At 37.4% G+C, this 15,546-nt stretch overlaps 1 protein-coding gene across 1 annotated transcript in view; it reads right to left on the bottom strand.

The window, feature by feature from the left end:
* The window catches only part of HHIP (hedgehog interacting protein), a 77,993-nt gene that overhangs the window by 52,755 nt on the left and 9,692 nt on the right, over window positions 1-15,546 (bottom strand). The window contains exons 3-4 of the mRNA XM_065061959.1: window positions 9,559-9,715; window positions 8,581-8,782 (exon numbers count right to left, since the gene is read on the bottom strand). Of these exons, the coding sequence (XP_064918031.1) occupies window positions 8,581-8,782; window positions 9,559-9,715 (359 nt within the window). The remainder of the gene's footprint in view (window positions 1-8,580; window positions 8,783-9,558; window positions 9,716-15,546) is intronic.

Here is a 15,546-nt window from a genome sequence, read left to right on the forward strand (position 1 = left end):
AGCTATAATCTATACAGTGCATGGAAAAGAAACTGGCATTCTCAATTGCACTGCACACATCTCAGTAATAACAGGGTATGAGGCATACAATTTCATGGAACACCCACAATGAAAATTATTCTTTCCAAACAGAGAATTGTTTTGGAATAAGTTAGGTTAATTGGCACCATGGGATTCCTCTCAAGGAAACACAGAACATTAAAATCTACACATGTGCATGTAAAATGATAAAGTATTATCTTCATTCCCCTCTCAGCTCCTCAAATCTAAGACACGCTACCCAAAATCAACAGAAACGACTATGTTTTGTTGATTCAAATTTCCTTAGAATAAACTGGCAATTCTTCATCTGGTCAGCTTACAACCTGAGCGTCACTGCACTGTTCCACAATTGCTAGCTTGGATATGGTTATCTAGTGCAGTCTCTCACACAGAAATAGAGGTCTCTAGAGCTTTTGGCACATGCTTTTCGGAATTGTAAGAATCTGTCTTTTCTGTGCAAGCAACAGAGCTATATGGTGGTAGGGTACAGCCTCTTTCAAAGGACTATTGTGTGACTTCTAGGATTAGAACCAAAATCTGCAAATGGTTAATGGGAAATCCAGGCACATTTCACTGTCATTATGTAGTCCTTGGCTAGAACACTGATTGTATTTTACAGTTTCTGAATATAGTTGAAGTATATTAAGTCCTCACAGAAGCATTATCACCCTCTCAAAAATCACATAATTATACAGAACTTATCACTAATAAAGAAAAAATCTTCCTTTTATACAGACGACTGAACTGCCATGCAGGCCGTTGTGCTGTGTGCATTGTGTCTATTTTATGAACGTTTAAGGTCATTACAAGCAAGGACATTCTCCTTGGTTTATCTTTACTTTCCTGATTTCCTGCTTCATTTATGGCAAGGTATTTAGAACCAATTAATTGTGATTCCTAGTGGGCAGGTCACAGGTGAAGTATGGCCTCAGAAACGACATCTGTTGTGCTACAAGTCTGATTGCATCTCTTCTGACCTCTTGAATGGGTGAGAAACCCTCATGTCCTGTGACCCCACATGGCTTCACATGTAAGCCTGTGCTGAAGAACAGTCTTCCCCACGTCCCTCTCTGCAGTCTCCAGTGCAAAGTTCACGTCTACATTTCTTTCCTTGTCATTTTTGCAACAACGTGAACATCGCATTTCAGCTTCTCACCAAAGACATCCTAGAGGCTTCCCTTTCACACTCTGAAAGAGGAGTTCAGGACACCGAAGAACACCCCAAAATGTATCACTGGTATATACCAAAAATTTTATTTCCCTTGCCACTCTGCCTGAGCCTACGCATGTATCTTAGTCTTTGTTAGAAGTATGGGAGCAAGACAGTAAATAGAATTTGCACTTAGCGTCATGGAATCAATTGTACAATGAAAGGAAAATGAAATCTTACACTGTTCGTAACAGGATGTATGTCATATTTATATTCTACACTCTACTGTTATTATTTTAGAGCACTATCCCTATTCTTCACAGACATATGGGAGCTTGGTCTGGTAGAACAAAGAAGGTTTGCTTTCCAGAGTTTTTGTAGACGATGTTTCTGAGTAACTCTGAAGAGCTGCTGGCTTGTTAAGCTGAAGATGGAAGAAATTTAGATAGAATCTCCCAATACTCTTTCCATTCCTAAAGCTTGGAACCAAGTACACCTTTCCACTGCTCCCGTTTCTCACCACGCGTCAAAAGAAACTCCTGTTTGGGAGCAATTGGTCACAAATTTAGTAGTCACCATAAATTTGGCTTTCTAGGGAGCAGAGATCACCTGTGCCGGGAGCATAACCAGGTGTTTAGAGGAGGAGAGCCCAGCTCGCTCTGTGATGTTAAGGCAAAGAAGTTGTTCAAAAAAGGTTCATTGATTTCATCCTCATCTACTTAAGATCTGAAAGGAAAATAAATTGATTGAAATTACAGGGCTTGCCTGGAAGGATTAGCATGAACCATGTGAATTGTGGGTCTTTTGTCAGTAACATAAATACCGTGGGTATCAATAGAAAGTGTTTGCATTAACTTAGGTGTGTACATTAACATGATGCAAAAACAAATGGACATATCCACTGTCAAGAGGAATATGTGAAAAGTTTTATCAGTGATAAAACTGAGCATACAATTCAGAAAATAACACTATTCACAATCTGGTTGTAAGTTTTCAATAGATTTTATCACTGGTTTATTGTCGTTTTCTGTAGCAGCACTCTTCACTGCAAAGGCTGCATGACCTATTATAAGTGCCCTGAAACATGCTGTGCTAGTGCTGGACATTGTGGTACTTTCTGTAGTTTTTTTACTTGTATTGTATATTGAATTATCTGACTAATATGTATTCATGTGATTAAATGTTATGTTGTGATACAAACATGAAGGCATAGTAGGAGTTTCAGTACTAACCCTGCATTCCTGCAAAAACCTGCCTCTGGTGACAGGGTGCTCATTTGACCCTGAGAAGCTCTGGAATAATTGTCTTGTAGCATCATAGTTAGCATATTTAGTACCTGAAAGTCTACTTTCATAGTGTTATGCTGGATATATTAATTGTTACGCGTGGAAAATGGGTCTACTGTATATGTAAACCCATTGAGGGGTCCCACCCCTTTTCATGGCATCACTCTGAAAACCCTTCTCTGTACTCCTACTCACAGAAGAGTCCTACCTAAATCACTCATCAATTAGACTTTGCAGGACTGAAAGTACTTCTGCTCTGATATAAAAACCAACTAACATACAGTGAGGAATATATCTAACTTTTAACTCTTCTTAAGAATAATACTTTGAAATTTGCTGAGCATAGACTGAAAATAATTGTTAGATATTTCTGTATCTTTCTTGGTTTTTAAAATACTTACAAGGAATTACATAGGAATATAGCATTACAGCAATATTATATTTTAGCAATATTATATTATAGCAATATAAACCTTTGGGAATTAAAAAAACATATAAAGCTAATCTTACTGATTAATTTGAAAGTAACGTGAAATCAAAAGGTGATTATGGCTTAGGATTTAAGGGCAGTTTCTGTTAAATTTTGTTTCTGACAAGTAAAACCACAGTCTTAGAGTAAAGAAGAAAGTGACTGAGATCAAGGAGTCTAACTCAGATATTCTTAACAGTGACCTTCAACATATTTTTCTGTCCTTTTTCCCTTCCCTCTCCTGCTCTGCCCCTTCCTTCCTCAGAGGCTTTGCCCTTTATCACAATATTCCCGTGAGATCTACGACACATATTTCATCACTAGCTCAAAAAAACCATCTTTACACAAGTACAAATGGTAATACCATAATGGCAGTGTTAAGGACACCCATTTTGCAGCACTTTCTACTCCAGGCACCTTGTGAAGCAAAGTGCAAGAGAATGCAGCCGTTCTCGCTGGGTGCGTGATTTATGACCCTGTAGTCAGCAGATACACACCAGAGCTTGGTCACAATCAAAGAAAGTGGCAATAATCTGAAAACAGCTTAAGGAACAGAGATGACAAGCAACTGAGCATGAAACCCATGCAATTCCAGCTACTTCAGTCAGTGGATTTATCAGTAGGAAAGTACCTTGTAACTACAGAGCTTGATTTTACCACTGGCAGTAGTAAGATGGAGACTTGGCTAGTTTGTCCAGGTCTGAAGTCCTTCATTTTAAAAGGATGCTGGAAAAGTTGAATGATTGTAGGGAAGAACAGCAAAAATGGTTTAATGACTAGGGGAACTTCTCTAGTGTGGCAGCCCTCAAGCTACTTATTTTTCAGAAAGTATTTTGAAAGGTGATTATAGCTCTAACTCCCAGGAGAAGTGGTAGGCTCTCCCTTTTTTTGTTGTTGCCAAATAATTAAAAAAAAATACATTTTAGACCAATATATGTTATTGGGCTCATGACACAAGACTGAGTGAAAATGAATGTAATAGGTTGTGCTGCACTTTATGGTGGCTGCTACTGATCTAAAGGTTTCCAAATCTTAGGAAATAATACAGTTAATAAGATGAAATAGAGCCACAGGAGTAAGGACATTTAGAGAACTGCTGGAGCATTCAGCATTTTCTGTAAGTTGGATAGAATCTTGACTACAAGGTGACTGATCTTGTAATAATTACATATGCAGCACTGCTACGTCTCAATAAATCATTAAATGCAAGTAAGCACCAGTGAAATCAAAGCATTACCATTATTAGTTCAATAGCTTCTCATTCAGACTTTCCATCTCACTTCCACTTGGCAACAGGTTAAAACAAAAAGAAAAAAATGGTAGTGAAAAGCAGTCCCAAAGAAAAAAAAAACAAGTAATAATATTTTCATATAAAAATTGTCTTTGCTACATAACTTTGAAGGAACAACTGTAAAATGTTGCTCCGTAACTAACAACTCTCTTTACCACAACGTAATGGAGCAGTAATTCACTAGAACAGGGAAGCAGACTCATAGGGTATGTTTTGTTTTGTTTTGTTTTTTTTCTGGCAAATGCTTAATTCTTTTCTTCTACATACATGCCACTTACTCTGGGTACGTTGTAATATTAATGGGCCCAGATGATGGATGGAATTGGTATTTTCTCTGCTACACTGGGCCATGTATTCCTAAATAGTTGAGCCCAGGTGCATGTGCTAGATTTGAGTTACAGGTGCATGTCTCACTCCTGTCCTTACTCAATTTTGGGGCAAGGCTGAGGTGCACAGCTGCCTTCTTTTCTCCACATACTTGAGGTAGTGAAGAAAAGGCTAAGCGTGCCAGGAGGGACTTGACCAAGTACCCAGTCCATCCACACCTACTACAATACTTACGCAGCCAGTGTGACATAAAGTACATTGGAAAGGGCCACAGATTTTGGATTACCAGCTTCTTCGTTAAGATCCATCCATGGCTTCCAATAACTAAGTTGAAAAATAAAAGATCAAAAGAGCATTCCTGCTAACTGTGCTGCCAAAGAGGATTAGAAACTGGAAGATGTGCAGAGAAAAATTGTTTCTTAAGCTCTTTAGAGCTTTTTTTTTCTTAACTCTTCAGCAATCCTGCATCTAATTTTCTCTTGAGTCGGGCCTCCAAGAAGCACAAGCATATCTCCGTGTTATGAAATACTTCCACATACTCGTGCTAATTCCTTCTGAGACACTGGCAGCATATAACATTATCACTTCTGTTTCATTTAAACTCCTTAAAACTAAATCACATAACTGTTAGTAGATTTTACTGAAGCAACAAGTTTTAAGCAGAGACCCCCATGACTTTAATGAACATTAAAAGCCAATGGACCAATAAAACATATGCATCAGGTTGTACCATTCTTCTTACTTCATTTCTACTTATATCCACAGACCTTCACAGAAGTGACCAACAAGAAGCAACTCGAGATAATCCTAGGTTTGTGCTTGGGTTAGCAGGACCAATGAAGAACCCTTACAAGCTTGCTCACAGCAATGTCAGGGGCCCCACATGAATTTCATCAACACAGGGACCATTAGTTCCATTAGAGGAACGAAACAGCGTCATTTTAGGAGGGTATCCTGGCTGATTGCTATACAATGCTGTCACCCCTCATCCTCTGTTTTTGCATAGTGTTTTCCTCCTTATGTGACCGCCAGTGCTGTGATGAGTGAAATCATGTGAGATCAGAACTAAAGTCCACGATTATTTTTATGAAGGAAACATATCATTTCTGTTTCTCGGTTATACCAGCCTTAAGATAGTTTTAAGTATATTCATTGGAAAATCATCAGGCAACAGATTTGCTGCTTTGTGACAATATGACAATTTTATCACTCCTAAATCTCCTCTTTACATTAGAAAAAGAAGAGAAAATCAACTACCACTATTTTACTCCATCTATCAACATTAAAAATGTCTTCTTGTGATAGCTGTCCAAAATGCTTTTCAGAATATCAATTTAAATTACCTTTTATTCTACCACAGCTGCATAATTATTATTATTTACTGAGTACAACATATATCTATACAAGTTTGAAAAAAAATTTTTATTATTGTCACTAGAGTTAAGCATTTGTTAGTATTTCAGATACTGACACAAAATGAACAGAAACTGCTATTTTCAGACACTTGGATATAAGGGAGAAAATTTTCACACTTAAAGTCCTAACCCACTCTTTTTAGGGGAAAAGAATCATTTGCCACTTCTTGCTACCATTGCTCCAGTGTTGGAAAAAAAAGGTGAAGAGGTTTTTTTTACTTCAATGAAGAGTCTCCATGCTAATTCAAGAATAACATTATATGGATGATGTGATACAGGAATTGACTAGATATTTGATTCAACATCTATGAATCTGTGTAAATGAACAGAGAACTCAAAAAAAGGCAGCTTGTTACCGTGGCAAAACACTTCACTGGAACATACAGGCCTAAGTTTGATCAGGTCCAACTGAAAATTCATTGATTTCATTTTACTCTTTCACCTACACCACTAAACAAGAAGAACGTCAAGTAAAATGTATACAGGCAAATCCATCTACCTTACACTACAAGCATTTCTTGAGTAGGCACAGAGACACATTCAGTAATTCTCACACTTTGCATATGGATGCAGTGGTTTAGGTAATTTTTTGTTTAATTGCTGGCTGTAGACAATCTGCATCGCCTTCTGGAAAATCGTCTATCCACACAGTATTCTCCATTACTGATTCCTAGTTTTAAAGTGTATAACAGGTAAGTAAAATCGAGTACCCTCAAGTAGTCTATTTTGATAGAATAATTACTACTGTTGTCACAGTGATCTTGCATCCTTGTAGGTAAAGGACCGTGGACAATAATTATAGAAATCAGACTGCAGGGGATAAACATGGAAATGTTTTAGAACCTTTGGTTTAAAACTACCATTTGCATTATGTGGGTTTTGTTTTATTCTGTTTATTTATTATTTTATATAATGTACTAATTCCTCAAATTCTTGTACTTTCCCCTTTGCATTTGAAAGCTGGAGTGTTGCTTCTGGGCACATTCCCTTTCTCCTTACCTGTGAAGTACACAAAGCCTTCGTTCTTGCCAGCCTGCATTAAACACTGCAATACAATTATCCTCAGTCACTGGACTGTTATCTCAGGGAATTAAATTAGACTTTCTAGCTTAGAGAGCATCAAATTATTTACACAAAATGTTATAGTTGAAACAGATCCAGCTTGGAGTATTAAATGATAGTTAGGGTACTAAAGACTAAAAAGACCAGGGCCCTGATTTAAAACAGAACTAAAAGTTGAATCTGAATCTGAGAGTAGCTCTTGAGAGTCTTATCAACCAGGCTATTGCCTATTCAGAACAAGGAAAATCAGTTTTTGATTTAGCCTTGCCTCTAGCTATATAAGTTGCCTTGAGGAAAGCTTGTTTGGTACTTGTATCAGTTCTGTGGAAAGTTTCAGTGTCAGTTTTTCACAAGTACAATCAGAATTTTCCGTTAAGAAATACAGAACAGCTTTAGACTGATGTTAAAAAATACCCCCGATAAGTCCCTGCTGTTATAATATCTTGAACATAATGGTTACCTACAGAGGCTGAAAGGGAAGTGTTCAAGAAATCACAGAATCTCACAGATCAGTTCTTTTCCTGAAAAAGTTGTCATATATTTCATTTTTCTCTCTCTTTCAGCACAACCCAACACCTATCAGAAAAGACTATCCTAAATAGTCTTACTGACCTTATAGCTGAAACACAAAGTGATTATGCATTTTAAATCAATACAGTATGTCAATATATCTTTCATCCGTGGAGGCTCTATGATGTACAGTCCTGCCTGTTCTAGGCAAAACTAGATTACAATTTAAAATATGCTTTATGTATCTTGATTTTATTTGCATTACCGCTCTAAAATGTGACAAGAAATCAACATGGAACAACACTTACAACATTTCCGAAGTAAAATATCCCCCAACAGACTTATAAGTTTTCCAGTAGTACTTAAGTACTTACCCCATACCTAGACGTAATTTCTTACCTCCACCCCCCAACGTATTCCCATCATTGCCCGTTCACCATTCCCTCCCCCGACCATGAAAGTCTCCCCATTAAACATGATGAAAGCTGTTGCACTGACCCACCCATAGATCTGAATCTGGAGGGTCAGTCACTTCTTACATGCTGATTTAAAGCAGCCTCCCAACCAGGGCAGCTTGTGCCACATGGAAGGTTGAGCCAAGGGGGAGTGGACACCACTGCCCCTCTCCTGGGAGTCTCTTAAACCTCCAAGGGCATCACCCAGCACCTGCAGGTCAGGGGAGGCCCTGAACCAAACTTGCTCCCATGAGAATCACAGCAAAACTCAGCTGAATTGAGTGGGATGGAAATGAGCCCAAAGGATGAAAAGATAATGCTGTGGGATGCTGATGTTAGATAGTTTCTTCTGAATTTAAAGTGAGGAATAAATGAAGGGAAAGAGAAAAATGTGATGACAGTTACAAGACACTATGGTTTCCCTTTCCAAAACAAGAAAGTTTTCACTTCTTTGCTAGATTGACCTGTAGGGTCTGTTGCCATTACTCTTTAATTTCTGAAAAAAAGTTTCTTCCCTTTTCCCCCATATACAGGCTAAAATATAAACAGATAGAGATAAGTAAAAAACCCAACCTTTATTCCACTTTGAACAAGCTTGTGTATATCCAAAAAAGGTTCCTTGAATATGTCTCCTTCAGGACTGAAGATCTTCACATATCCTTCTTTCTCAAGAATGAAGAGGCGATGGGATCCATCCCCACAATGTACTGCTCCAACAGGCTGCCTTAGTCCACTCACAACCTCCTGAATACAGAAGCAGTTGTGCTTGTGTTTTCTGGAAAGATTTAAAAAAATAGTGAGAAATTTCTTCTTTCTTGTAACCATGACACAACAATGTCCCTAGAAGATAAAATTATCATTCTGCAGTGATATTAAAAACACACTTATATAATGCAGAATAAATGATTTCTTTGAATGTAAGCAAGCAGATAATACTGAAAATCAGTTTGAACTTCACTAGAGCAAAATTTGGTTTGTATACAAGAAAGAGAAAATTAATTTATCTTAGATCTGAAATATAGAGGAATATGAGGGAAAAAATTGGTAAAAAACACAAAAGAATTTATAAACACAAAATTTCTACTGTGTAATAAGCACAGTAAATTCCAGGAATTTGAAAAAATTTGGCTTCCAGAACCCATTTAAAAATAACAGCTTATGATGGGACAACCTAATGTGATTATTTTTACAATGAAGAATACATGAAAAATAAATTAAAAATAATGAAATAAGTATTATACTATTAAACTTATTGTAGTCATTTAGGAATATTAAATTCAGGAAGAAATGACTTCTTAGAACTATGTAAGATCCAGAGGGTGGATCAAACCAGGATTCTAACACCTTTTCAGCAAGGCAAATGTCAAATGGTACTGAAATATTGAAGCTAAAGTAACTTTCTTTTTTGACGTACACCAGCAGCGGCAAAAGAAAGTAACATCTGGAAAACACAGCTGCTGAGCATAAGCACACACTGAGCTGGTTCACTGTGAAAACCACAGGCTTTGCTAAGGTTTTTTTTCAGATTAAACAGCATTTATCTTTATGAACCTGCTGATCTCTTCCTCTTTGTCATATTCTTCCATGTGGTCCAGAGAGTTAGAAGCTGGCCCTCGCACTTGTTTTCTTGGAAAGTCTGGAAAGCATACACCACCGTCTTTTCTTGCATAGTAAAAGCAAAACTCATCAGCTGTAGTTTGGAGAAAACCTTAAAAATGCAAAAGAGCATACAAATATTTAGTGTGTTGTCATGTCCGCAGTTTCATGCTGCCAAACCAGTTTTTAAATAGATGATATATTGAGTGGAAAAAGGAGTAATTTTAAACAAAGCACTACTTGCAAAAAAGGCCTGCTCTGAATAAATACAAACCAAGTGTTACCTTTTATAATTCAGTCATCTGTATTTGTATTAAACCTTCATTTCAGTGGGCTTAAATAAGAAACCCAATGCATTCAAAATGACGCTACAGTTTGCTCATTAAAAAATTAAGAGATAAAGTTCAGAGCTGAGGCTGTGAGACACTTTTCCTTGATTTTAACCCTATTAATCAAGTGTAGTATCTGCTGTAAAATAGCTTGAGCAGCTTCCGTTTAACTTTTCTTTTTCTAAGTGGTTTGTTGTACTAAAAATTTCAGTGCAGGCTTTGGTAAAAGACATGCAGTGAAGACTTTGTGGATGCTGGCAGCACAGGACATCGATGGGAGAGGTGAATAATGAGTTGTCTCAGAAAGCGAGAAGCGCTGCTGAAACCTGCCCCGTAGTGACGTGCAGTTGGCCTCTGGTTGACTCCCGATGTTCCAGTGGGTGAACACAGTGTCCCGTTGGGAGGTCTATGTCCTCAGTCCCCACCCCCTGACAACAGGGATATGTCACATGCTGCACTGGAGCCGGCTTTAAGCTGGCTTGGATGAAAGGTAGTCTTTAGGTTGTAGGTTAAGATGGGAAGGAGTTTGAAGACCCAGGGAAACAAAAAGTTGGTAAAATGAGAGCCTTTGAGGAAAATTTCCAGCACTACTGATATTACACTATATTTAATGACAGGAAAAATATCTATTTCTATCCACAAAGTCATTTCTATCCAGTTTTTAATCATTAATATTAAATATAAGACAGAATTGGCTAGTTATATATGTACTATTTTACTAAAACAGATGTTAAGATAATATGTCTTCAGTTACCTTCATTCCTCTTTGCATTATTGGCATACTGTGTTAGGATGCACTATGGTCCAGGACATACATAACTCATAGGATACACCGAATTAGCACTTAATTGGAATGAGAGGCCTAATTTATGCATGGCTTTATCACTTGTGAATAATGCAGTAATCCATAGATCTTGGCTATAAAGCCTCTGGCTTACAACTTACAATAAGAGCTGATCAGGGACAGCTGTGTTTCATTGGAAAATGCCAATTTCTTAAAACCAAAGCTTCTTCAGAAACATTATCAGTTTTGACAAAATTTTAGTTAACATGACGTTTCTGGTCCAAACTAAAACTTCTCATCTAAATGAAAATCAGCGAAACAGACAGTAAACCTCATATCACTATACTGCAATGTCTTGTAATTAGGGTGTTTCATTAGGAAGAGGAATATTCAGGTCAATGCCCCTCATCTGTCAGGCAAGAGTTTGACCCCAAGTCTCCCATTTCCCAAGTAAATGTCCTAACAACCACTTTATTAGCTATCCTGGGGTGGTCTCTCTGTGGCTTTCTTCATGGAAAATTTCAAAAGAGTTCAATTTCTTCCTTATGTGGAATAGGAAAATTTTTTAGATCCCAGAATTTTTGTGGAGTGGAAAACCTTTCCCACCCAACTATACTTCTTTTCATATGCATCTTCCTTTAAAAATATTGGAAAAATAACATGACAAAGCCTGCCTTTGGTTTCTACAAAATAATATCTGGAAACACATGGTAGTGTGTTGTGGTGTAAAAGTTTAATTACCATGATTCGAAGCTTCAGTAAATATAATTTCTGAAGAGCTGGTTTTAATTTATAGTAGTTATTTGGAGAAAAAGGGAGATATAATTTCAAGTGGAACAACTGAGGAGGAACTCTGACATAATCACAGACTGGTATTCCAAGGCTTGTAGAAATAATGCCAAAATCAAAGGTAATCTAAAATCTTAGTGTTTAATTATTTGACTTAAGAATACACAGTTTTGCTATTACTAATTTATTTCTCTAGGCACAGGGGAACTTTAAAAAAAAATAAAATAGCAAATCAGAGGCGTACAATTTCTAAGAATTTCTATAATTTTCCAAGCATACCATCTACTATTTACTGAAGACAAGCTACCCTTGGCTTGAATGTTGTCTTTAGTCAGAAAAACTGAGAGCATATTATGATCATATTGTTTACTTGGTACATGTTCATTTCAAATAACAATCAGATGCAAACTCAATTGACTAATGCTTTATGCAATGCCTTTTCTTATGTGTAAGTCTAATCCCTTTTTCTTACGAAATGTTTTATCATGCGCTTCAGCAGTATGTGTTATACTGGAGTTGCCTTTTGCTACTGAGGAAATACATCAGCACGTTCCAACAAAGGATAAGACTTCTGTTCCGTTTTCCTTAGAAATGCTCTTAAAAAGTGGAGTTTGAATTAAACTATGAAAATGCATCATTAAATTGCTAAAATGTTGCATTATTGGAAGGAATGTAACCTCTGTAAATACAGTTTCACCTGTGTATTAAGAATGGAATTTTGTCCTATAAAAACCATAGTAATTTACACAAAAAAAAATAAAATCTGCTTGTGTTATAAATGCTAAATTCAACATACTAACAGCTTCACCAAAGGCAATTAGAAAAACGTTTTGCCTCTACTCTCCTAACTGCTCGTAGCCATGTAATGTTTTCTTCATCCTGCTTAGACTGTAAGGTCTCTGCTAGTGTAGAGTTTGCCGTTTTGTTTAGTGTTTGCACAGTGTCCAGAAGAATGGCCCCTGACAAGTGCCCTAAGCACTGAAATTGTTTGGAGAAAAAAAAGAAAAGATCATTTTTTGCAGTCTGAATTTATTCAAATCCAGCTCTGTCACTGTCCTTTATGAGAACTCTGCCTAATAAGGACTGCAACATTTGCTCCTGTGTGAATTTGTGTCCTTCCTTCTTTACTTTAAAAGACTTATACATATCATTACAAATTTCTTCCCAACTGTGTATGTGTTGGCAGAGCAGTGCCCATGTTAACAAAGAAAACTGAAATTACAAAGGAAGATTAAACATTAAGAGTTATACATGTCCGATTTTGTACAGGCTTGCATTTCAATGCTTTTAAAACTTCATGTCTTCCTAACAAGAATCAAACTACAGACTTTTCAGTTAAGGCATTTATAGTGAAGGCTTTCTGTGTTTGCCTTTTTAAAACACTGTGGGAATAATTTGCAGGATTTCAAGCCTTTTCAGAGGAAAGCTTCTGCTCTCAGTTGATCCTCAGCTCCTTCCTCCACTCCAGTTCTTCCTCACACTCTATCTTGCTTCCTAACCTACATTCACCATATTCCACTTCACTGGATTCCCTGCATATGCATCACCCTTCTCTGTGATATACAGCTCAAATGTTGTGGTAGCATTTGTCCTGGTCTGTACAGCATGTCAAGTTACTCTTCACTCCCTTCCTTGTTTGCACCTCACACAGGATGGAATATCATCCACTCATCTGAGGAGATCTGCATGGCCTTAGAGAATGTCTGGAGATCAGGCTCATCTGTTTTATTCCTGCTATTACTGACTATTATTCAGTATTGTGTGAACAGCATGTGCCTGGGTTTTTTTTGGTTGTTGGTTTGTTTGCTTGTTTGTTTGTTTTTCTGGTTTGCACTTTTGCCAGCTAGATGTGAATTTGTTCACAAAAACAACATTCTCCTATCTTTTCTCAACTATTAGTGAAAACTGAATCAAAGAGGTGATTCCAGACTTTGTCAAAACGTAGTAAGTTTGGTGGTAGCTCACATCACTTGCTACAGTTTTTCGAGTGACTAGCAGCCCTCTTACATGTATTGCATGTACCTGCACACAAGCAACTCCAGGGTTAATCCCCTTGGTGCTCTTGTTAGCAGCAGCAACGTTGTGAGCCACTACTATTTTTCTGCAGGTTGACTATTGTGACTGCTACTATTAGTTGATGACATGAGCATTTCTGCAAGTGTTGCGTGGATTGCCGAATTTCTTAGACTTCCAGTGTTTTGGGCTGGGGTGCCTTTGTTTGGAGTTAAAAAATCTGTATCGGGCATCTGTTCTGGTAATGCCTGGATTCAGATCTGGGGCTGGATCTGATTCACCCACAATCATCTGGAACCCATTTCTTCAAATGAAAATTATGAGGAGCACATAGTTCAAAACTTGTCAGATGTCCTTGGATGGCAGAACACACCGTGGCTGAGGCAGAGGTTTGTTCCTTAGAATGTGTCACTTTCACTGGCATGGATCAAGTTTCTGCTCACGCCTAAAAGGAGAACCAACCGTGCCTTTCTTTACTAGCCCTATTCGTAATAAATATTAGACAGCCTTCTCTTATGACCTTGGAAAACTTAAAATTTTTATTGTTAGAAGATACTTCATTAAGCCACTTGACTCCAGTGTCCTCATCAGTAATCACTTCAACTGAGGCTCACAATAAAAATCAGATGAGAATTAATGAGAACAGTCACCTGAGATGAAGCAAGGAAGTTGTAACCTCATAGGCTTTGTGAAACATTACACCCTCCCGCATTAACATATTCATACTATCCTAACAGCTGTTGTTCTTATTCTGTTTGAATAAAGAATTGGGTCCACCTTTTCTTTGGATATTCCTAAAAAAGTCAAAGGAAGTTCGGCTACAGTCATAATTGGTGGGCAAACTGCTATCTTCAAAAGAGTTAAGCAAGGATCTGCTGGAGTTTTCATCTTTGCAAAATGAGACAGAACAATGAATGCATTTCTGGAGCTAACTCATCAAAAAAACTCATGTACAATTGCTCAGTTGTCTTGGTTAATAAGTAGTGCTAAAATTTCAATTCCAGAAAAGATGCTTGCTATCTTAAAAGGCTAATAGTATTTCTCATTTGTGCAGGACTTAAGGGATAACATTATTTTTGTAGTCAGCAATTTCCTTAAACTCCTTTGTATTGGTGTTCAGAAACAATTAGCGCTCCTTAATAGAGAATGAGTAATTATTTGACTTTTTAACAAATGCACAGTGAATCATTGCCAGAGACCTTGGGTTCCGGGGGCTGTTAATTTCCAGCTCTTTTTCTAATCCTCCAGGCTAAACTAGAAACACAGCTTCCAAATTTTATATTTTTTTTCTTTCTTTTACAGGAAAAATGTTATGGATATATGGGTCTCACAAGTAAAATAGAAAACCCAAATAAGTTGTTATTTTAATTATTTATATTTTAGAGTGTGTAAGAATATTAAAGTATATTGCAGTCCTATGGCCCATCTTCTCAAAAAGAGGAACCTGAATCTTAATGGAAACCTTCAGGAAATACTAGTATAAGGTATCAAGAAACATATGTACCAGTCAAGTCACCAAATTAACCCTGTTGGTGGATGTAAGTATACAACAACTTTCTGTTAGTACAACCCACTTTCAGAACAAGTATTTAGAACGATTATTAGCATCTGATTGATGTAGGAAAAATCCTAGTTTAACTGGGGCTGAAGTATGTAAGCTCTTTTCCTGCAAAGCACAGTGCTCTGTCCAGTGCTAAGTTATGCTTTCATCTGGTTATCTTTCAAGGCAACCTGGGTGGTCACACAAAGCACTTGACATCTTGATGCACTTCAGCAGTTTTACATATACACAAACTTTGTAGAAAAATAAATTTGTCATTCGTCACCACATATGTTGATCTGAGGAGTGAGGTTCCTGTGGCTACAGCTCCTGTGCTGCTCAGCCCTTTCTCATTCTCTCTCCCTCCCTCCCTCCGCCTCCTCCTTATTTCTCCCTTCTCCTTCTTTCACTTTTCCCAATTAAACAAATTGTTTCCTCAGAAACACACAGAATTTCACAGAACAGCTATGAGGGATTTGCTCTGCAGA

Source organism: Columba livia, chromosome 4 (assembly GCF_036013475.1).
Source record: "Columba livia isolate bColLiv1 breed racing homer chromosome 4, bColLiv1.pat.W.v2, whole genome shotgun sequence".
In the NCBI taxonomy this organism is placed as follows: domain Eukaryota; kingdom Metazoa; phylum Chordata; class Aves; order Columbiformes; family Columbidae; genus Columba; species Columba livia.